The 25,208-nt window shown below is 36.2% G+C and overlaps 1 protein-coding gene across 1 annotated transcript; it reads left to right on the top strand.

Annotated features, from left to right (window-relative positions):
- LOC131674226 (uncharacterized) lies at nt 1-24,852 on the top strand. Its single transcript, XM_058952753.1, has 8 exons — nt 1-128; nt 1,028-1,170; nt 17,042-17,124; nt 17,391-17,640; nt 17,692-18,864; nt 18,988-19,830; nt 21,514-24,384; nt 24,459-24,852. Exons 3-8 carry the CDS (start codon nt 17,049-17,051, stop codon nt 24,781-24,783), a joined length of 5,538 nt encoding a protein of 1,845 aa, XP_058808736.1. The 5' UTR covers nt 1-128; nt 1,028-1,170; nt 17,042-17,048; the 3' UTR covers nt 24,784-24,852.
- Nucleotides 24,853-25,208: the final 356 nt, after the last annotated feature.

Below are 25,208 nucleotides of genomic sequence, written 5' to 3'. Positions count from 1 at the left end.
GATTCGCCGCGAGGACACAGAAAATAAAAGAGAGAGAGAGAGAGAGAGAGAGAGAGAGAGAGAGAGAGAGAGAGCAGCGAGGAACCGTTGGCTTTTGCTGAGGCTCGGGGATGCTGAATGAAAGCAAGGTGAGACGCGCGAACGACAACTTTTGGTATTATTCTATTTTCTAAAGTTCATCTGGTCGATGCAAATATGCAATTGACTTCAGTTTAACAATAACATGATGAAAAAGATAAACCCCAGTGAAAAGGTAATTAATCTTCAGCGATCGATCTAACACACAGCTCACAAAAATCAGCACGCTCGCGAATTAATCTCGCCGTCTTATCTCAAACGACTTGTTCACTAGAACAAAGTATTCTTGACGTTAGAAATACCTCGCCTCTCCGTATTTTTAAAAATTTCATCTTGTTGCGTATCCCGCCGATTACTTTAAAGCGCACGTGAGCATATGTAATTAGCAAAAGGAATTCCAGTAGCTGGGCACTTACGGAATTCGCATAATCGCGATTCGGTGAAGAAATCTCGTTAGGGGCATCTCGTTAGTTGCCGATCATGTGTTTTGATATGGGAAATTGAAAACCTACTTCAGAGATATTCGTATTAGTTAAGTCGCATATAATGCTTGTAGTCATCGCTCTATGGAGAATCGTTCTACAATGCTGATTTATTATAAGATTCGACTAATTGTCATGATCAACAGAACGGGACTTTTCGTTCATTACGTGCATTCTTTTCTTATTTTTTTGTACAAAGAACATTAATTTTAGCACAGTTGTGAAATTAATCATCGCAAGCTACTGCATTTATTAATTGAATCCTAGAAGCAAATAGAGTCTAATGCTCACGATTTATTCTTTTGAATAATGACAATGAGAACAAATATTAAAACAATGAAGTGTATATTCAATTTTCTTCTCGCGCGTACGTCACTATCCATAAGATTGATTTATTAAAATATATTGATAATAATTATCGTTCGATAATTGATGTTTGTTTATCTCTTTGCAATGATTGTCCACAGGATTTCAAGCAAAAGAGATTTGCCGAAGATTGTCTCTCGCTACATGAGCATTGAAAATGAGGCGTGAAGCGACATTGGCCAATTCACAAAAGCGTATTTGACATTGAAAACGACGGTGCAACAGAAGCCATAGCTGGAAATGGGTGAGTTAACCTGGATTCTCTATTGATGTATTCGTCGTGATTTTATGCACTCACAACGGATGCAGTCGTAAAAAAGAAACGTAAAGATGTTTTTTTACTCGAAACTAAAGAGAGAATAAATTTTTGTGCGTGTCGAATGCTTAGATTACTTAGATTAACGGTCGACAGGCAAAATGTGGAAAAAGTCAGCGGCAAATTCATACTAAAAAGCTCGCGAGCAATCGGGGCAGAATACAAATTACGAACTTTCACGAAAACGGGTAGCTTCAATCAGGCGGAAACCTAATATCGCGGACAACACCTAAATCGACGGGATTTGCGTCGCTTGTGTTGCGCATGCAAAAACTTCAATTAAAATCCGAGAAACGAAGAGGAAGAGTGCTCGCAGCTTATCTGGCGTTTAAATGAACGAGAAAAATTGAGGACGAAAGAAAAAAAATACGCGTCGACGATAAAGAAAAGGTAATGCTCAAAACTGAATTTGATGGTGCGTAAAGTTTCGTTGCGAGATGACGACGATTATCGCGATTATTGTCGTGAGAAGTCGACTTTCTTTTAGCGAACTTGAGATGAAAGATAACTGCAATTTTTTTTCGCCGATTCTCGGAAAAATATTCAATAGGCGTTGTTGCGTTAGTCCATCGTTTTTCTAGCATTTTGAACTCTCTTTAAGAAGAAATACCGCACGCAGTTAGAAAATTCCAGGTCCACTTTCGAATAAACTGATATCCATCTATCAAACGATCATCCATCAAAAAGTCGGTACGCATGAGAATAGCAAAACTATGCAAAGATCGGCAGTTTGTTATCCCTAACATTGATAAAGCATTGTATTCATTGCGCGATCGTCAGTCGTCGTCAATGACACTTGACTTTCGCTGTAGATTGCTGAAAATTCGTCTACGTCTGAATTGGCATACCCACCGCCAATCGCGGGAACGTAGGCCAGCATTGATTAACCATCGACCAAAATTATGGCGAAGCTTGCGAACACTGCGTATCAGCAAGTCGGGATCGAGGTCGCGCGTATGCCTTAGAGAGTCTTGCATAGTTCTGTGCGCACCTGTTGCTGTTTTCCTCTCAATCCTAGTTTAGTTTAGTTTATGCATTTTCGCGGTACAACAACGCTGGAGATTTAATTCGGTCGTATAACAAAAACTGCAAGCGTTTCCGGCTGAACGAGGCTGCAAGATGCGCGCATCTTTCGCCTTCTCATTATCATTTCCGATGAGCCGGATACGAACGCCTCGAATAACGACGGTTATTCGAAATTTTCTCGAAAATTACCATAGCTGCTCGAGAACGCCCGCGCACTTGATACGGATCGCGAAGATGCCTGTGAGATTACACGTTTCACGCCCGAGCGATTCTGTCCGTGAGATTTAGCTAGCGCCCGCTTCACATAGACAAATTCCAAGCTGTTCGCGCGAGGAAACCGAAACAAACATTTTTCAATTGATCGACGACGCGCGCGCGCTCTGAAATGCCGACAGGTGGGCCGGCCTGACAAAGCCAATGATAAGCCACGGTGTGGCACTCTGTAATTACGGCGCGCGGGCAGTAATCGATGAAGCGCCGCCACGGCATCTCTTCTCCTTTTCCTGATGAATATCCTGCCACTATGCGCGAGAAAGTATGCTATTAAGCTTGTTTTTATTTTCTGTCGTGGCCGATGGCGCGATGACGGTCGGAATAGATTCACTTGAACGACGAAGGGACAAGTTCTCGGTTGTTGTCAACCTGGCAACGATCTTCTCGGTGGACAACGTTCCGTGCTTGACAGTTATTACACTCTAGTATCAATTTTTTAACGGCCAAAGTGAGTACATCGCGCTCAAGTAAGCTACAGTAATTCAGTTAATTGTCTTCCTCTGGAAAGCATTGTGATTAGAAAGTGTTAATAACAGTGATGTACGAAAGATAATTATGAATCAAAAACCGCTTCATAACAGTTATAATCCAATTAAAGATAGTATTTATAAATCGATGAGTCGACAACAAACACACGCCGAAACAGCGGTACTTAATTGTTTGATCATACAAAAGCTGCCTTTTTTCATTGTGAATATACACATACATTTCCTTTGTAAGTGTAGGGGGAGGGAGGAGGCATGACCGCACAGGTGAATTTTGCGGTTATTTTTGTGGGTCGCGGCGCCCTTTTCTTCTTGGGAGATGTTTACGATTCCTTAGAGAAGCCGTTGTAGGCGAGTATTCCTCTCTTGCCTTTGTAATACGGAGATGTTTATCGCAACATTTACATAGTTTTTTTAATTGCGATAGACGATTTTTTTTCCGGAATCAATAGGTGAACGCATATAGTTATGGAGTGTCGCGACAGGTTTTTGCGCGCGAGGTGTGACGAATCGCTCACCTTCTTCTCTTATTAACTAACAAATATAACCGTCAGTGTTTCCTCCAACAAAATTATTTCCGCTACAGCCATTTGAATGAGCTGTGCGGAAAAATTAATAATTGCCAATTTTTCTCCGACATACAAACACGTTATAATGTGCTCGCGTGCAAAGCAAATAATCATAAATAAATAGAATAAGCCGCAGGTGCGGGTGGCCCCTTGCCGATCCTATTGTATCGTATGTATACATCGCGGCTCGGAAGAAGATAATTTCCAATGCACATTGCTTTTGGCTCCTTGTTTTCTCACGCTTGCTTTTTAACTGCATTGTAATCTTGGAGAAACGATAGAGCAGCTGTTTTTGACCTTGTTTGCGTATGATAATGTTGGCTTTCCGCAAATACGCCTGAGTTTGTTCTGTTTGTGAAGACTCGTGATGTTAACTAGCGAAAATAACTAAAGTGTACTCTCTAAACTATTATAAAACGCTGTAATTACACGCAATCAATTATCTGCACAAAAAAATGGCAGTTGAGCGTTCACAAACAACTGTAAAATCAGCTCCAGCTCTCCAGCTATGTCGTTATCCCCGTCTTCAAAATCGACTTTGCTTCGTTTTATTTATTTACTTTTTCGCTGCACCTGAGAACTATTGTCTGTATATATACAGAGAGGAAGTATGCAGTAGCTGTATAAACCGGTAATTCGTGCCACTCGCACGCGATTATATTCCGCACTACGCTGATTTTAACGCTTCTCTAACGATCGGTTGACGCACTATCCGCGCGAGGCTATTTAAAGTAGACATATCGCGGTAATGTATATGATTAGGCGACATGTGGAACACGCGTGAATCGATTACACGAAAATAAACAACAGCGACACATGGACATTTTGTAATGAAAAGCGTAATAAGCCGGTTGATCAGGAGGACCAGACGTTCACTTTAGCTCCGCGCGGAGATTTTCACGCGGTGGCGCGTAACGACCGGACGCCAAATTGCATTTCCGTCATTGTCCGTTTTGCAAAAGAAGATGCTAAAATTGGTCGAGCCCTCCAAGCAACTATCCCGTACTTGTACTCTAATTGCGTATCGTTCTCGCGCTCGGTATAATTTTCCGTCGTCTTATTACCCGCGTGAGGGTAATTAACGAGACGAGGTGGAGGTTAAAAACAGGAGGGAAATTTTCTTCGAGCGAAAGTATAGGGTAAGAAAGGCACGGGGATAATTTGCGGGCAAGAGACAATTGGGACGTACACGTTGTGATTGTTGTGGATTACTTTTCTGGCCGAGTGTGCGTTGCGCGTATGTATGCCATTGTTTCGAAGAACACTTTTTATTATTTTTTCAAGTTTACGATTTAATTATGCTGGCTTTCTTCTTTATGGCTAAGAATCGCACTTGACGGACGACTTTTTTGATGCAAAGGTTTTAATATTTAGTGATTTATGTGCTTTTTTATTATTGAAGATTGCAAGGTAGTTCTTTTTTGTTATTGTTGCGTTGCAAGCTTTGCGTTTGAATGTGGATAAAAAATAACATTTGCTTCGAACCAAAGAAATTTAACGTTCAGAGACAATATTCTGCATGATATTTCAATTTAGCTACTACTCAACGTAAAAATAAACGCAAGAATTATGAAATTATTGATTAAACACTCAATTTTATTATAGCGACACTCTTGAAATGAAGCGAGTAATGAGCATGGAATGCTGCAAAAGAATGAACAATCCACGGATCGCAAGCTATTTCATTGCGACTCTCGTAATTTCCTCTCGTTAGTGTACGATTGCACACACAACTTGCAAAGTGGTTGGTATAGCGGAAGTTGGTTCTTCACACGCGTGCGAATGCGTTTTCAAATATAAAAGAAGAGAAAGATCGTCCGATCGCGTATATAGCTTCAGATGGCGCCTACTTTACCCACTTAATCAAGGAAGTTTTGCATACAGTGACTGCTTTGTGTCAGATGATAAAGTACGTGGAGATAAAAACTTAATATTTCGATAATACGACGTAAGTGCCGTTTTAAATTAAAAATAAGAAAGGGAGAAAAGAGAGAGTGGATTATCTGTTGCAGCTCTGGTTTACACGAGTAACTGTTAATCGACGTGTGTGCACGATACTTATGAGCGTCGATAATTCGCTGAAAAGATCTCACTGAATTTTGACCTTGTTTGCATATGATAATTTTAGATTTTTAGCGTGAATTTTGATTTGCTCACTGCTACTTTCTTTCTTCTTAATGAAATTCTATTTTCTGCTCTAATAGTAAGAGGCAATAAACGTAACTTGACTATGATCTAATAAGTGATGAACCTAAAAGCCTTGACGACATAAACATAAAGCCATAAATCGTGCGTGGGGTAGAGAGAAGAGAATGCAAATGACGACTCGCGATTCCATTGTATTATAATGGGGCGAAAAATCGAAAATAGCTTCGGAATAATCGTCTCTTTTTCGAATGGCGCTGAAAGTCAAAAGCGCGACATTCATATCGACGTTTTCATATACACTTACCGTTAGAAAATTGTCGTCAAATTGCCTACTGTCTACGTAAGCACATACTACCGTCGTCTTTGTGCCGTAATGAAGTTTATGTAGATAAAATCAATCGAGTTTACTGATATATAACAGGAGATGTTGGAGATTGCTTTTAGACAGCGATCACTGGGATTTTTTACGGCGTGGTTTCATCACTGTTTACTGTACAGTATGAAAGTACGGAAATGGTGATTATGGTGATTACGAAAATGATCTTTTGATTTAATAATTGTACGTGATAAGAAAATATTTATATAATGCAAAAATTTAACAAAAATACATTGTTTCCTTCCTTCTTTATGATATTGTATGTCATATATTCTTTTCATTATTTGATTATCTATTTTGAATAACTTAAAATTTTAGTTGAATAAATCACGTTACCAAATATTAAGCAATCTGTAAATCAATTGATTGAGTGACACGAAGTTTACCCTAATTTTGCTCTACTATGATTTCGATTTATCCGTACATTAGTGATAAAATTGTTGTAAAATTTCCGATATCATTAATGAAAAATACAGTTCACTAAACAAGTAGTAACAGTCAGATTAGGTCAGACAACAAATCGAAGAATTTTTTCTACAATTCAGTCGCCGTACAAAAATCAACAAGAAAGTTCAAACAGTAATAGGTCAGAGCGATAAATCAGAGACCCCCTGTATGCGCACTTTCCCGTAGAATTCAAAACGACAAAAAAAATCGCAACTCGACAATGCAGCAGCAGCGGCATTGTATGTTGCGCAGCGAGCAGTAACAATGCCACGAGTTGCTCTCCTTCGCATTGTATGATTTTTGTTTTTCGTTCGCAACGATATAATTTGCGAGTACGCTCACGTGTGAAAATTAGATGCACGACGATGGCTTCCTTTGATATACGTGGATTTTTACTGTTTCAATCCCAATTCAACTGGTTTCATTGGCTTTCGCGTCTCGTTTAAAGAAAAAATAACGCGCGTCATGTGGGTTTGTAGAGCAGAGAACGTGTCGTATAGACGTAAGTTCTTATCTTTTTTTGAGTGATTAGATGTGAGTACGTTATACCTCGTCAATATTTTTGAATATTGATTTTTATACTTTATATGGAAGTATAAAGATCAAAGTATAAGTTAAAACGATGATGATGAGAGATTTTTAAGAGCGTGTGACTTCGAGTCATAACTTTTCTACTTTCAATTTATTTTTTGAAGAGTGAACACTTGATTGGAAATGCTTATGCGTGTGTGAAATTCCATACATCTTATAATATAAGTTTTTTTGAAAAGTAGGTATATTGTAAAATGTCGATAATCAATTCACTGAGGCAGCATATGCCATTACTTTTTGTGCAAATAACGGGTCAGCGATTGTATTTCATGCTTTACATTCAACTTTTACCTAATTCTTCAATGTATACATCCATAAAAACCTTAGTATTTACACACTATCGTGCATGTTGTTAATTACTTCGCTTTTTAATCATCTCAAATGCTGCACAAAAAAGAAGTATTTTCTTACGTCGGTCAACTCGTGTATTGTATTTAAACTTCTGTTTTATTAATATTGTTAATCTACTTTTAAGAGGAATCATAAACCGATTGGCAGAGTAACGCATGCAACTAACAAGCGGCCAGTTTTAAATGGTGAAATCAGACTGCGAGTGTGTGACTTCCATATTCTGCACGTCGTCAGGAAACTAGTCGGACTAATAAAAAACGAAAGACGACTGCTATCCCGGATAAACCATTCGCACGCACGCGCGCGTCTTGCTGTCGTAAAAAAATACGAAAAATTTTTGTACATGTAGAGTTAGGAATTTTTTTTAACCTCATCGTGATACTTAAATTACACTATCATGTAATTATAACGGTAATTCAAGTATTTACGTCTCAAATTATTTCAAACTAATGTATTTGTTGTTTTTTCCCTTATTTCGGCGATTCAACGATATTTCAGATGACGCATCTTGGCTAATCTTGCGCTAATTAGATCACGGACATTCCGCGACAATCTTTTTTTATTGTTTTTTTTGTGAATAATAAATTGTATTTCTAAATATACAACAAAATGATAAGCTGAAATTATTAATGTTATAAATATACAATTTTTGTAATTTTTATATATCAGCACATTGCAAACAGTTTTTATCAGTATATTAAGATAATTCATTAAAAACGAAGGAAAGAATAACAATCTATTCAAAAACTTCACCGTGCTATTGAACTCACGCACAACAATCTGACTTTTAGCTCTCGACATCTTATTTTCATGCGAAAAAAAAGAATCACATCTCTCGTGTATTTTTCAACCATAACCGTTAACGAAGATAAGTAGTATATAACCACAGGCAGTCGATAATTCATAGTTTCTCTCATTGTTTTCACCTTCTGCACATGCAAAAAGGGAACCGAATCTACTTTTCGTCAGTAATTAAGATTGTTCGGCGGATGCGCCTACTTGGGATTTTATGTACTTTGCATGGTATAGGAGATAAGAAAAGCAAAGTGGCCCGTACCATACACCATTTGAGATTATCATCTCTTATTCGAGCTTATCGACCAAGCAAGTCTAATTGAATCATGTGCAAGCAAGATTTGCTTTTTTGTTCTCTCTTAGATAACGGTAGGTCGATATAGGCAATAAAAGTGTGAGCCGGCAGATTTGCAGTTTTTTTGTGTGGGATAAAACGAAAGTTATTATAGCATTCGTAAATAACTATGGGGTTTCTATGTCGCAGTGTTATTGCTTTTTGCTTTTCAGGACGATCGATCTTTAGAATGATGTTATGCGTGATGAATTAGTTGAGGAAGCATGCTAAGCTGTCTTGCTCTCTCTCTCTCTCTCTAGGTTAGTAATGTGCTATTTCATCGAAGCGTTGTTTTTACCATAATTCCCGTTATTTACCCGGATGAAAAGCGACTCTCACAACTTTACTCAAACGCAACAAACATAAAGTCCAAGCTCACGTTCTCAAATCCTTTACAGATTTACGCACATCCAACATCACGGCAATGGCACTTAATCACTGTCACAGCACCAAGGCGAGAGACCAAAGAGACACTTTCGACGTTGCCAAATAAAAAAAACAAAGTGGAAGCAAAATAGAGAACCATATATATACACACACATACACACACACACACACACACACACACACACACACACACACACACACACACACACACACACACACACACAAGAAGCGGTTTCATTGCGAAAAATAAAAGTACATGCTCATCTCTTCCGCGTACACCGCAATAACACAACGGGTTCCCGCTATATCGTCCCACATTATATTCACAAAAGCCTCAAGAGACGCGTTCATGCAGATATGTGCACGCGTGCGGGTTAGTTCTGCTTTTCTTTTGATGCAAGGTTCGAGGATAAAAGATACCTTTTTTCGGGAATATTATTGCAGGTAGGATGTAAAGTGGATTGATTGCGTTAGGTAGGGGAGATTTGTTGATAGATTTGACATTTCGAGATCGTTTTTTCATTGATTTTCGATAAAAGATGTTTACTTGAGCGAACATTTATTTACGCTAGTTTTTTTCTTGTCATTTCTGGTAAGATTTTAGAGATCTTGAACTGTTTGGAAAAATAAGTTTTCGCAGTTTGATCATACCAAAAAAATTCTACACGCAGAGAGTTTCAATGCACGAACCGGATAAACACACTTTCTCAATGTATTGACAAATCATTCACTGATAAATCTCTGCAATCATTTGGAAAATAGCATTAATTTTTCAACGATCAACTGATTTCCCTTAAAAAAATTTGTTCACAATTTTTCGAGTCCAAAAAGGGAAAATAGATAAACACGTACTACTAGCACATATCATAACGATACCAAGTTGATTATCTATCACGTAAGACAGATTACGTCTGGCTCTTTAGTAATTTATCACGCCTTACTATTGTACTGTTATATAGGCGCTGATCAAACTGCGATCAACACGCGCAGCTTAATATAATTCCCGCCGACGTTCAGTTACAACTTAACCCGCTTTACATAGCTAAATATTGTTTTTGTTTGAACGATTTGCTTTGAGTTTCTTATCTTTCTCAATCACATTCATATTATCAATATCATAATTAGTTTCCCTCACGCCAAAAAAAAATTGTAGAAATTTTACAATGGCAGCCAAACGAATCTTACGTGCGTTAGTAATTTAGTAATTTTCTAGTTGTGGGTCGAGATTTACGGGAGAGTTAATCACGTGCCGCGCACGGCGAATACAATTTGTCTCTACGCGCAAATCACATGTCTCATTATTAAACGGTTGTGCATAGATAGAGAACAATTATTGTGCATTGAAAGTGTAATTGGCACCTGCCGGCGACTTGTAATTCTATCGGGAATTTTAATTTGTGAGTATGTGGAATTAGGTCGTTGTGAATTTTCTTTTGTCGTTTGATGCTTGTAATTACTATATTGCGAAGTTTTGTGTGTTGTATGATATACTAAAATTTGATGAACATTAAATACATGTGTAAAGTAATGTTTGAAAAATTGTTAGCAACCGAAATATTCCTTTGCTTTACTATTTTTCTTAAATTTCAAGATAATTCTCACTAACGAAGATTGATAGTTTTATAATGCAGGTGTAATTTCTAGAAATTTATTCTTATACCGAAAAGAAAACGATTTGTTTACTCAAATCAAGAAAAGAAATCAATAAAAATATTATTTTTCCCAATACAAGAAGTACAAGCTAAATTCTAAATCTCAACAAATTACTTTTGAACATGCACACACAAACACTTCTACACCTGCAAGCTTTGTAAATTCCTCGTGTCGACGCGACCCACGCGTTTGCACAAACGCTGTGAACTATTTTCCTTGAAAGATATACGAGCGGTCCTCTGCGAGAAGATCGTGCGAGTGACTGTTAAATCGAAAAGACGTGCAAAACAGTTAGGTATAACTGCGCGCAAGCAACAACGTATCCTGCAAAAATGCCAATTTAGGCCACACCTCGTCCTTTTTTTCGATCTTCAAATCCTTTTGTCTAGGAATTATGATTAACGGGTAGTTTATGTAAATACGACTACAGAAATAAAAGCAACGCCTTATTTTTGGTGATGCAATGAGTCATGATTAGGTTATAGACTTTGCGGTGAATGACTTTTTCGACGCCGTCAAGGTCTGTGTCGTGATCGGATTTTCCCAGTTTTAAAAGGCAGTTAAAAAATATAAGATACAGGTTTATGTCCTTTGGAATGTTATGAAATGACATAGTTAAATTAAAATGAAAAATTACGCAATTACAAATTAATCTTTACCTACAAAATAAAAGTACCAAAATTTTCCTTGTTCACATTACATAAGGAATGGTGAAAAAAGAACAAACACCAGCTGAACATTTGCCAAATGAAAAAAAAAAAAAACAAAATACATCTTGATACGTATAGCCGATATAAAAAAAAATTATTTTACGTAGAAGAAGAATTAAGTCAAACAAATTTGTGTCAAGGAGTCTGGAATGCCAAGTTAAAAATATACCCTCATCACGTCGTAACCATACGCGAGACTCGTTACTGCTTGCAAGAACCTACCTAAAAAATACCGGTAACTCTCTGCGTTTCAAAATAATTACTTGACTCCATGGTAATCTAATGCAAGGGCGCGTGACCTTCTCCCACATTATCCTGCACAAAAGCTTCCTTTTAATTATATCTGACGCATGTGCCTCTAAGCGAACTGTATATTACACCGGGAAATAAAAGGTGAAAAAAATTGCAGGCTGCAAATTGTACCGGTAGTGTTCTTATCTTAAGATCGTGATGACAGACGTATTGCATAATTATCGTCTTCAGCACGGTAACCAGCTGAGTGGCAAACATCGCTTTCAAGTCAAAGTGATTTTTTTTATGTGCGTGGATAGGTGGATGTACTGCGGGCGGAGCAGCGAAAGATATATAACTTTACGTGATACGAACATACGGTACTTTAAATATCGGTTACCGTTTGGTCACTTTTACGTGTACGTTTTTCATTACTTGATAAATATGTACATGGAAATTTATTTTACTTATTCAAGCTTGGTAGTATAAATGTACTTAAATTGTCTAATAAGCTAGAACAATTTTTTTATTAATTTCGAGTACAATAAAATAAAATTCTGTAGCATATCGTTAATTTTGCAAAATTGCATCTGAAATTAAAATGTAATAGAATAATAATCATTAAATAGTTGCAGCCAATCACTTCTCACAAAAAAATTAACAAATAAATAAAATAAACTCTTCTAATTCAAAGACTAAATCCTCTCGAAAATTCTTCTCTAGAAAAAACTCGTAGTTTCCCTCAAAGTGTCGCCATTTCAGTTCTACTGAAAGTATTTCCGTGCAGCGTCAAATAGTCACTGGCACGATTACTCTCAAATACTCTCTCGCAACCGGTCAGTAATTGTTGTTGTGCACCACGAAGAAGAAGAAGATGAAGAAGGAGGAGAAGGTGAAGATGAAAGAAGGAGGCGCCGGTAAATCGGGATGCCTTGGATGAAGCGGCTCGCTCGCGCTCCTTCTCTTAGTGCCAAGGTTATTCAACTTTCGTATACTACACGTTGCTTGCGCCTGTGTAAGAGGGAGAAGAGGAGTCCGCGCCGCCGAGTAACGGGCCCTCAACGACGACGACGACGCAGGCCACGCGACAGGAGATCCATAAAGCCGACTCAGTCAACCGTAGTGCGCTTTCGTGTACGAGCACACCATCCGATTCTCTCTCTTAACCGCGCGAGTGTGTCTTTTCTTGTGTTTTTAATCCGCGAGTGCGTGATCTTTTTTTTCTCGTCCCATAGTGATCTTGCGAGCGAATGTTCTTGTTTTTATAGGTGAGTTTTGACGATAACGTTGCACCTTGTTTTTTTTTTTTTTTTTAGAGCAAACATTGTCATGACGGACTTGTGATTTTCTCTAAACAAATTTTATCTGTAATATAATTTGCAAAAGTCAAATATCGAAAACGTCTATTATACCATTTCATAAACGCTATTTCACTTTTACATCACGTTCATTGTACACACGTATAAATTAAGAAGTAAGCCATTTTTTCGTTCAATGAAGCGAAGCAAGCCTCAATTTTTTAGCGATTTCTCTCGCGTGCTCGCAACGCCATGACGATCTAGAGCGAACATCGCGACCGCGATACCGATCAGCTAACCCCCCTCGCGCGCAACGTATGCTTAATGCATAGCATGTACAAGAGCCTTTTGCCATAAAGATACGCGTTTGCATGAAAATTCTAGATGCATACACTTTCAGATTGAGATTTGCGACTTTCGGCTATGGGAATTTTTGATATTGTTTTGAATCACCCGTGGTCATGGGAATTTTGATATCATTTTGAACCACGAGCAATCCAAATATTACGAAATATTACATCAGAAGTTTGAGGGATTTCGAAAAATAAAAACAAACTAAGATCTTGTCTTATTAAAAAACACATTTCAATAAAAATCGAGCACTCTTGTCCAATTTTACTTTGACCAATTCCCATTCACCTCGTCGCCTCGTCCCAGACATTACTGTGCATACAATAGTCAATTTGTCGGTCACATGCGTCATTCAATAAGTCATTTAACGCTTCACCAATATAATTATATCCATTTGCAGTTTATATATAATTTATTCCAAGCGCGTTACGGGCCGCCGAGGTGAATTTGTTCCGCCTGCGACGTTAACGTTAACGTTCCGGAAGAGGAACACACACATGCGCGCACACGCGCGTTGAAATCATCATCTCGCTAAGATTCCTATCCAAGTCGGCATACAATTAACATGGAAATTCTGCCCGAGATACGTTTTTTTTTGCTCAAGCTGCATTGTGATCGACGAAAGCTCGCACAAACCAAATTAACGCCTCTTTTACTTGTTCCTTCTTTTCTACGATCTTATTGCTACAGCAATACGCTGCGTAGGACACATTTATTTGCGATAAAAGTCAATCTCCTACGTGATCCTTATTTATATATTTATACATTTTGGAATAGGCAATTCTTTGGTTACGTGATTCACATTCCAGTAAGAATTAAAGGGTCGGAAAGCTTTTCAGAAGATTATCAGATAAAGCCTCGTATTTGTTTTAAGTTAATAAATTAATAATAATACCATCAGCGTCTAATTCTTCAGAATTCGATGTTCCGTTATAATAGTCACAAGAACGAATAAGCGCGCGGTGAGCGTTGGCTACGCTGAATAAACGATACATACTAATGGCACTACGAATCGTCGAAACAGGTGCTACACTTGAAATATTTGATTATCAACTTTAACTGTTAAGCATCTAATGTATTTATATATGTTACGTTGGTGAGCAGCCATGATTAAAACGATGATAACTGTATACATCACGTATATATTGAGTAATACCATAAACCGTTATTCTGTGACCACAAAACTTCCTTTAGTCGTAAATTATTTTCAGATTTATTTCGTATTGCCATTAAAAATGAAATTGCATTCCCCACGTATTTCGTACGTAAATAAATCATTTGTATAGGTTGAATTTTATATGTATATATATGATGCGTTCGTAATGACATTCAAGCATGCAATATATTTTTTCGCACCAACAATGTAAATGTCAGTGTTGTTCTCCTTGTTTCGGTAAATTAATTCTCGCAGTTAGAAGTTGCCTTTTGCCTTAATTAACTGCAACTGCCTTCGTTGTTACTCAGTCTCTTGATGCGAGCAAGATTTATAGACACTATTTCGTTCTCTTTCTTATTTTCACAAAGTAATCTGGCTATGGGTAATCACTTAAGCTTCTGTTTTCGCATTTATCTGCAGGATTAATTGTGTGAATCAAATGTTAACGTAATATACTAGTATAAAATGGAAAAAAAATTCAGATTAGCATTTTGAAACCTTTAAAAAGTGAAATTTAACGTACGAAACACATTTATTCACAGTTCTTGTTTTCAAGACAATATCACACACGACACACTCTTTCATAAAAAATATGAAACGTAATATTTCGCTACGGCATACATTTTCCTATTCTAAGCATATAAAATGGCATTGACAAAATCTACATCAAACGTGAACGGCATAAAAAGCCATTTTTTGCCACAATAAAGAAACTGTTACACCCTTTTCTCTTATACTTCACGCATTGAAGTCTACATTCCGCACACCCTAGCAACGTGCGCGCGCCGCGCATGCAAAAATCTGCGCGTATGCGTATGGTACCGTTAAAACTGCACACACTGGTAAAAAAAAAGAATAAGAATAAAAAAGTACAACGGTAAAAAGTGACGCTCGTCTGATCGATGCTATGAATTTTTATGTTACGTACGAGCAATCGCAAATGACGCGTGTGATGTGATCAGTTGATGAATTCAAATTTTGGACGGAGTTAATTAAATACACTTTTACAACAGTTGCAAGTTCAATGAACTACGTTATTTGTAAATATCTCGACGGCGATTTGCGGACTTGCGATCCTTTTAATTAGGAGTAATTATTATTCAGATTCGCGTACACAAAATAAAATTAGGTTTCGGTCAATAAGCAATAAGTGCCGAAGCATACAGCAGCAGCAGTTGCAGTTATGCATATTAAGCGTATTATATATTCAATGCCCGCGCAGCTTGCTTCTCTCTCTCTCTCTCTCTCTCTCTCTCTCTTTCTCCTTCTGTCTAGCACGGAATGATTATAAATCGGATAATTAGCATTCCTGTTGCTGAAATTTCCGTAGTCAATCAACATTCCAGTCGTTCATCCCGAAGTTAAAAACAAAAATAAAGGTACTTCAAGTACGAAACGAAGGATTTTTTTTTAAATTCCACTTGTTTCCATAATTCTTTTAACTTCCGCTCACGTTTTCTAGACAGAATATAAAAATCGATAGTGTTATTAGTCTTGTCGTTGACGTGCCCGCGTGACAACGAGGGCATATCCTTGATCCGTTATAGAGGCGACAGACGAGTAATTTGCCGCGCGGGTTTGTTTCGACACTTAGTTTTATAGATATTTTCGAGCCTGGAATTCGTGATGCAAGTGTCCTTTGTTCTATGGGTTTACAGTTGATTCCTAGAAAATATGCTGCTGCGAATAATACTTTCGAATGCGCTTTTCTATGTTAATAAATCAAAATAAAATGACGATAAAAAATATAGTGTACTTGAAATGAAAAAACTTTCATAGTAATTAATTCAATGTTTTGCATTGATCAATCATATCTCGGTTTATGCGATCTTGTTCTGACATTTAGTTTTTTCTTGCTATCGTAAAAGAAATAAATACTATCTACACTTTATTGGATCACTTATAATATTTGAAAATTTGAAGTAATCGAATGATAGAAATCTATAATCATATCAGATATTGCAATTGCAACGGTATTTTTAAAAATTCTTTGGAAAAATATCAGTTGTGAACTAAAAATGAAATACAATTATATCTTCAATATTTACGCAATCTCAACGCATCGCAAAACTACCATATTTGGCAGTAGAACGAATACCCAAATCCATAAAGATTCGTTTTTCTTCCTCGCTTAATTCTCAGTTAATGATATTTGGCAAGGATATTTAGTGCATAGAAAAAAATATAGGTCAAAAAGAAAAAAAATATATTACAACAGCTATGAAATTAACAAAATTGACATACGCGACAGGTTTATATTTATTTTACGTATAGTTGGGTAACGATTATGTAGACTTGAAATGGCTCGTCTTTAATGCACGCAACCATAGATTCCGTATATGACCGAGATTCACGTAATCATGCAAACGTAAAGTCGTGTTTACAGGTATACGTATTATAAGTTTATATAAATTTATATATTATAGTACTTTTTTGAAGATTCGTGCAAAGGTTTTCATTTTTTTTTCGTCATGAAAACGATTATGTCGGTTTAACTCTATGATTTGTGACACAATCGGGAGGCACGATGTCGAATCACGTAACAACAGAAATAATTTTCTATATTGCTGATCATTAAGAATCAAATTTTAAATTTATTGTTATTATTTTTGTTTCAGTGTCAAAATGAGGCTTAGGCTTGTGACAGTGACGATCCTGCTCGCCATGGCGAGTAGAGGAGATGGAAGACCAAGGCATCCCGGTAAGCTTCTAGCCTTCCGTTCGATTGGAATAGTGTGAACTACTATGACAATTTTTTTATATTTCTCAAATGAAATATCGAAACACATTTCGAGTAGTTTAAAACGCCCATTGTAAATGTCACCACTCATTTGTAAATTTTACTTTCGACCAACCTGTCGCGTAAAAATGTATCCTAACATAAACTATATATATTCTATATTACAACGTGTATATAGGTCAAAGTTCCGTTAAAATCTGACCGTTGTTCTTTTTATGGTTTTACAGATCCGTTGGACAGTAGTAACAGTAGCAGGCAGGAAGCAAACGTCGGAAGTCCGGATAGCAGGTATATGATGACGCTGATGTCTTCGCCTACGTCCAGTCACCGACGCGATATCAGTATTACTAGCGTTAAGTTCGATAGTAGTAGTAATAAGTCTAATTGGTTGAGGCGTTCTATGTTACCTAGTTCGAATTTTGGCGATAATTCTAGAAAGAATTATCTCCCTCTCGGCGCACTATCTTCTGCTACTTCGCGTAGTAGTAGTAGTAGTAGTAGTAGTAGTAGTAGTAGTAGTAGTAGTAGTAGTAAAAATGGGTTGAATGTCAGAAGCAAAAAGAATTGTCAATCGACTGCGAGTAATAATCGCAATCCAATGATGATTCCGTTTATTTCTCCACCAGAATTATCCACACCTAAACCTATTTCTGTATCGATAACCACACAAAGGGGTCGGAAAACGTCACTACGTGAAGAACGGAATTCTAACACTCTTTCACTACCACTACTTATACCAATTCCAGTTGCTATACCTGTGAAATCGAAAGTTCTGGCAAAGAATATACCACCTCGTGTAGAGCGGAAGATGGCATCGAGAAATTTGGTTAAAATTATACCGCAAAGGCTCAAACCAAATAATTATTATCGTAGAAATTTTACAAATAAACCAGTAGTAACTGTGACGGATACGTCGGTAGTTGATTTGAATTTGAAAAATTGGCCAAATGAAGTTGTACAAAATGTCGAGGATCTTTTTAATTATGAAAAATATACTTCTTTTTTCGACGACCGAAATGATGACAATAACAAAATATCAACTGAAGTTATTAAGCTACCTAATAATCATGAATCAATAATAAAGAGCCCAGGAATTCAAGAAATTCAGTGGTCGAAAATTCCAGTAGTTGCAGCAACATCCTCGACTATTGAAGATGTACAGATTAATTCTAATACAAATATTAACAAGATTAATGTTCAACAACTTCCTTCCACACAGATAGGGCAAAACACTGTTGTTCATATCATGAATACTGGTTCGCGAAAACCAAACGTTACAGTCGTTGAATCAATGGCATCGCTTACTCCAAATCGGACAAAAACTGGAAGTACTCGTCCACCTCAAAACGTTCATATAATGTTTATGTCAGACAAGGATAGCAATCAGACCAGTGGAAAACCAATGAAACCAGTTGAGATTACTGGAAGTGATTCAGACTGTCCAACTATTATGATCAACTCTATCACTCAGATAAACAATACCATTGAAAGTAAGGAAGGATGCACAGATTTGAATATTGTTATCAAATCTCATGTTCTGAATACTCAGGTCTTCAAACCAGGTTCTAATGTACAAAACGTACCATTGGGTAATTCGCCTGATGGTGTGAAGGAGCCTTATGGTCAAATATCTGATAACCTTTCTAATAACTATCAAATAAATCTACCTTTAAACGATTATCATACTAACAGTAATAATTATAATACTGATACTAATTATAACCATAATAGTAACTATAACTCTAACAATGAATACAATCCCAACCCTGGTTATAAACCAAACACTAATTACAATACAAATAATAATTTTAACATTGGCTATGGTGAAAATAATGATAAAGCTCCTGAAAACCAACCTCAATCTGATACTGAGACTTCAGAATTTTCTGAACCAGGTACACAAGTATCAACATTGGAAGTATTCCAAAATACTCAAATTAACGTAGGGGGAAATGGATTTCAATCGGATATTCCAAACAATGTAGATGATTTTGGTTCGACTACAGCAGATGATTCAGCAGGAACTAATATTGCTGGGTCTTCATTGACAGATTCAACTGAAGGTACTATGGATATTACGGAAACTCAAGGTTCTACAGGAGCTCAAAATGATCCTGTAGCTACTGGTTCTAGTGAATCTGCTGTAGTATCTTCCGATATAACTCAGACACTATTAGAACCTGCTGTTGCAGTAGGTGAACTTGGTTCACCTCAATCAAATGATGCACCAGGAGTTATTTCGTTACCAAATCTACCAAATATACCTAATATACCTAGGCCAGGTCAAGTGTCCAATATTGCCGGTAATTTGGGAGGTAGTAGTGGAGGTGGAGTAGGTAGCAACGCAGATGATGAGGATGACTTTGATTTGCTTGAAGCTATCTCACCATTAAACCTACTTGATTCGATATCTTCAGTATTCGACTCTTTCAGCGGCTTAAATCCTTTAAATTATGGAATTCTTGGTATGGCTATGGCACCGTTCGTTGCATTTGCTGCAGGTATCGTAGGTGTGGCAGCCTTCATATTTCCTTGGGCGTTTCCAGAATCTTTTGACGTTGCCAGAAATTGGGATAATACCAACACTCATATAAGGATATTCAAAGTAAATCCCACGATTCGAGACATTGTGCATAGCTCCATACACGATTACAAACATTTGAACGAGTGGAAAGGTAGAAGAAGGAAGAGAAAAAGGAAGCGATGAATCTTTATCGACCGCACGAGTTAGTCTACATATTATTTGCTGATTCGAAATGAAACAGGTTTTTCATGATTACCATGTTTACACTGAAATAACAGGATTCGAAACATAAATTTAACGTTGACGACATTCGACGGACTTTTTTACAATAAATTATATGATATGTACAAATATTATAGTACAACCTCATTCGGTAACAAGTAATGTTGGGATAGTTTGAAGAAATAATAATATAAATTAATACCTTTATGCTTATGATTAACATTTTTATTTAAAGAATCCATCTATTATCTAACTACTATCTCATTAAAACTAGATTGATTGATGGATTCAACTGTACAAGTTTATTTATTCAATGATTTATTTTTAATTGCTTATTTATTCGTTTCCAAACGAGTAATTTATTTATCGCATATCATACTATTGCACGTGATAAATTATTAGATTTCTAGAAAACAAAGAGTGCATTATAAAAAAATAGTAGGCAAAGGGAAAATCCAGTGCAATATAGGAATGAATTATGATTAGTTGTTTAACATTAAAAACATATTTAAAATATACCATTAAACGAATTATGTATTATAAGTTCATCATCTAACTTATCCACATTTTATGCATAATGTAATTAACCTTACTAACTGACATCATATAAAAACTATTTTTTGCATGCCTGAAATATACTAACAAAGTCTTCTATTTTTTGGATGAACATTCGGATTTTGTATGTTGAATAAAAAATGAAAAGTATTTTCATGGACTTTATTATCCCATCAGAATATTCAAATAATAACATTATTGAAAAAGAAATGAATACTTTACAAATGAATGACCTTATCCTTGTTATATCCTTTCTTTTCATACATTGGACTTCATACAAACATTAAAAAAATAAATATTATAATTGACATCAACGGTGAGTATAACGGAATGGCGATAGTATAGATGTTTCTTGCGATAATATGTTTTACAGAACTTAACTTTTGTATTGAAACGGATCTTTCATGTATTTGTAGAAAAATTCATGGTATAGGAATTAATCTATAAATAGTTTTATCCAGAAAAGTATAGGAAAGTTGAAAAATTATGATTAAAAAAAGGGTAGAATTTATTATATTATGTTTAATCGTTTACAATGTATTTTTGACAATTAATTCGTGACATTAAATCGATTTTAATAATTAAAGGAATATGCTGAATACTTTTATTATTTAGAATATTTGCTTGTGCAATTGGACGCAATTGAAGGAGTTCTGTAAATGAAATACATATAAATAGTTTTTCAAGGTAGATATACAATAACTTATCAAATCTGAGCGAATAATTTCGAACGTTATAATACTTACAATACTCTTCTCGAATTTCTTTTCGTATACAATTATGAAATCAAGAAATCTTTTTTTGGATCACATCGAACTTACATAAAATCAGGATACTAATGAATATGAAAAGAATTATAAGATAAACCTGTAAACACATTAATATTTTCAATGCATATTTTAAGTAAATATGCTTTTAAAATAATCTGTCGTTATGAGTTGACTAAAATGTATTATAGATATCGTAATGCAATACATGGACAATTTTTATAAAAATATTAAAAATAATTTTTAATTGCATATTTTTATGAATGTACGTTTTATTTGCAGACAAGATCAACATCGAGAAGTAAAGGATATTCATAGTATGGACCAATCGCTTCGAACTGTAGCCACACAATTACTAAATACTACAACTAAGCGAGAGGATCTGATCAGAATATCCGAAGATCAAATAATGTCAGTTGATAGTCCTATGTCAATTGTCCATATTTCTACTCAAATTGGCAATGTCAATACTGACATCAAGAAGGGAGATGATAATATTGGGAAAATGAAATTTGGTATCCCAGTCAATTCGAAGTTCGGACATTTGGAATTATCAAATCCTGGCCAAGCTATGGCAATGACTGACGAAGAAATAGAGAAAGAAATGGCCACTGCAACTGCTGCTACACGACAAAAGTTTCCCACAACAACAAGTATGCTCTCGACTTGGATACAATTGTATCCGCCGTCGACGACTACTGATAAAACCCTGTCCGAGGAAAAGATCAGTTCACAGAATACTAAAATACAAATCTCTAATAGTACAAAGTCAGTTCCTGTTAAATCGACTACTATTAAAACTAATAATATTCGAAAGGCTGAGACAAAAGCAACAACAAAATTCGTAGAAAAGACTACTGAAGTTTCTACAGCATCCCCGAAAGTAACTAAAACAATGACTACCACTACTACAAATTCGGTTAACGTGAGTACGACTCCATCTGCTGCTTTAGTTGAAAATGATGTTGAAGAAACTGTTATGGCAGACAAAAAATCGCAAACTCAACGAATAACTCCTTCTTTATCTACGACAACAAAATCGACATCAGTAACTAAAAAGCCTCCTAAAAGTACAACGCTAATGTCAAATTCAACAACTCACAAAAACCAAACGTCTAAACCTTCGAAAACGAATAGCCCGAACAGAATCAAACCTTTTTCAACTAGACGACCACATAAAAATGATACTGTAATAAGTACTTCAAAAATTGAAAAAGTAACAATCAAACCATCAACAACTGCTGCACCAAATATAGTAGAGCACACCGATAAACCATCTTTCATTACAAAAATTAAGGCTTCTGTATTGACTAATACACAAAAGCCAACAACTCCTACAGTGACAATGAAATCAGTAAACTCTATTCTTTCTAAATCCAATTTCACGAACGTAGGAAATTCTGAAACCAAAATTCCGACACCTACCAAAGTAAATAACGCTTTGAAAGTACATTTGAAGAAACCTACTGATGATACAACAAAAATTGAGATTCAACCCATCCGTGTAAATCCTCCTGTATTAATAATTGAAAAAATTGAGGATGGTAGTTCCGATCAAAACATTGATAGCGAAGACAAAGACATACTCGAAAACTCAAAGATTGACCTAAAATTCGAATTCGATCCTAAAGTTTCTACTGTTCAAGTACAAACTCAATCAGCTGATATTACCTTACCCACTTCACCTACCATGACTACGAAAAAACCACGTACATCGAACAAACGAAAGAGAAACAAGAACCGCCGTCGTAAGACTACAACCACCAGTACTACAACGACTGTTGCTACTGCAACAAAACCCACCGAAGATGACGACACGGCAGCTCCTGATTCTCTTGATCTTGAAGATTTATTATTATCTGAAATTCAGTCAAAGATTGAACCAGAATCAAAAACTCCGCCAAAAAATAAAAAACAAAATCAACAAACTCAAGTTCAAAAACCAATTGGAACTCAAATTTATAATTTTTTAAGCAGAGAAGTTATGCCTAGTGTAGGTGTCATGTCGCTGGTAGGATTAGGATTAGGTTTAGCTTCTTACTTCCTATATCCATTCGGTGGAGGAATCACACGTCGAAATTATGAAGTTGAACCCAACTATAAGTATAATCTAGATGAATATGGTGATAACTACGGCTTGAGCGAAGAAGAGGTTTTGTCGAAAGTTTACTCAGGCATGACGAGCAACCAAAATCACGATTCCAAATATAGTAAGATCGGTGTAGTTGGCGAGAAAAATTCAAACTACTACAAATATTCCGCACTAGAACAACCACAGCAACAGCCAACAAGATACCCAATGCCAACTTTAAAAACTCAGCAAAATCGTGTAGCTTATAGACCAGTTGAGACAACTTCATACGACGTTAATTATCGTAACACCGAATTTAAATATCCCGACGTTCCAACCACTCCAAATTACTACGAACGCCAACGACAGCAGCAGCAGTCAACCGATTTTGTCCCTTCGATCGGTAAGGTAGCAGTCGGCAACAATCGGCAGTTCGTGGTCGGTAATATACCGAAAGAATACTCAAGCTCAGAGACCGATAAATTGCTTGACATGTTTCCGATAGAGGTTAAAACAGATTCTACTCCGCAATATCAAGTGGACAAAGCTTTCCCTAATCACGATATGCCGATCTCACCAATGCCGGTACCTGAAAATTTGAAAGACATACATTCGGAAGCTTTGATTGGGAAAATCGATAACATGCAATCTGCTGCATCTTACGACGATCTTGAAATGAATCCAAGTGCTGTGGCAATTGAACATGGTCCTCGAGTGTTGAAATCTTTTATTCGTGGGAAAAGGGGAATTATTCCTGATCTTTTATCAATTAAGATGTCTGGATTTCTAACGCCTAGAAAGGAGAGAAGTTCAGCCATTCAAGTGATACCATCAAAAAGTCAAATTGAAAAAGAGCGTAAAGAAGAGGAACAGGACCTAAGTAATGAAATTTTAAATATTATTGATGAAGCGCTACCTCTAGAAGCCGATAAACAGAAAAAAAGAAACGATTATAAAGATCAAATGAAAAAACATCAAACGATGGACTCGGATCAACCCTTGAAAATTTTGATCAAGAGTGACACAACGAGTACGACTGCTGTTCCGAAACAAATGACTACCAAAAGTGCTAGCAGTACAAGGTGAGAATGAAAATTCGAAATAAAATAAAATCTTTTTTATAAGTAAATATTGCTGATTGAATGATTCTTTACAGCATGAAAACAACAATAACAACCGGAGCGGCAGCGTCGGAGAAAGCTGAAGTAAAAGAAACAGCACCAACAATTACAACGACGACATCAACGACAGAAATAACTACGGAAGCAGAAACTGTAGATCAGGAACCAACGACAATTGAAAATGAGGAAATCATTACGACGACGGCGATCCCTCCGGCTAAACCTTTTGATATCTTTGCCGTTGCCAGAAAAATTGCTGAAGTTAAATTGAGACTAGGACTTACTATTTTGAAACACGCGAGCGAAGGTTTTGCTCGATATATCGGTACAATACAAAAGAAATTTCACGGAGATGAGTAATTACCATTAATTAACAAATCGATGAATCACTTTATCATCCGGATAACGTGTATCCTCTGACTAAATAGAGTTTTGTAACAAATTTTTGAGAACAAAATTTATTATTAAAATGAATTAAAAAAATCTGGGTCAGAAAATAGCATTCGATTACTACTTATCAAAAATAACTTCTTACGAGACTCTGTTTAATCAGATTCGTTCCCACATATTGATTAATTAATTATTCATTGCAAATAATTAATTAGTTGATGGTATTTAAGTATAGTAATTTAAAAATTTTATTATATATAACATTTTTTGTTAAAACCATTAAGTTTGTCGTTAAAGTATTATTACAAGTAATACTTCAACTTTAAAGGTTTTTAGATAAAAAGAATCTTAAACAAAATGGTAAAATTATTTTCATAAATTCAACTCATACTATC

Source organism: Phymastichus coffea, unplaced genomic scaffold (assembly GCF_024137745.1).
Source record: "Phymastichus coffea isolate CEN01 unplaced genomic scaffold, Cenicafe_Pcof_1.1 PCOF00221, whole genome shotgun sequence".
Classification (NCBI taxonomy): Eukaryota; Metazoa; Arthropoda; class Insecta; order Hymenoptera; family Eulophidae; genus Phymastichus; species Phymastichus coffea.
This window is presented reverse-complemented; position numbering and strand designations above follow the sequence as displayed.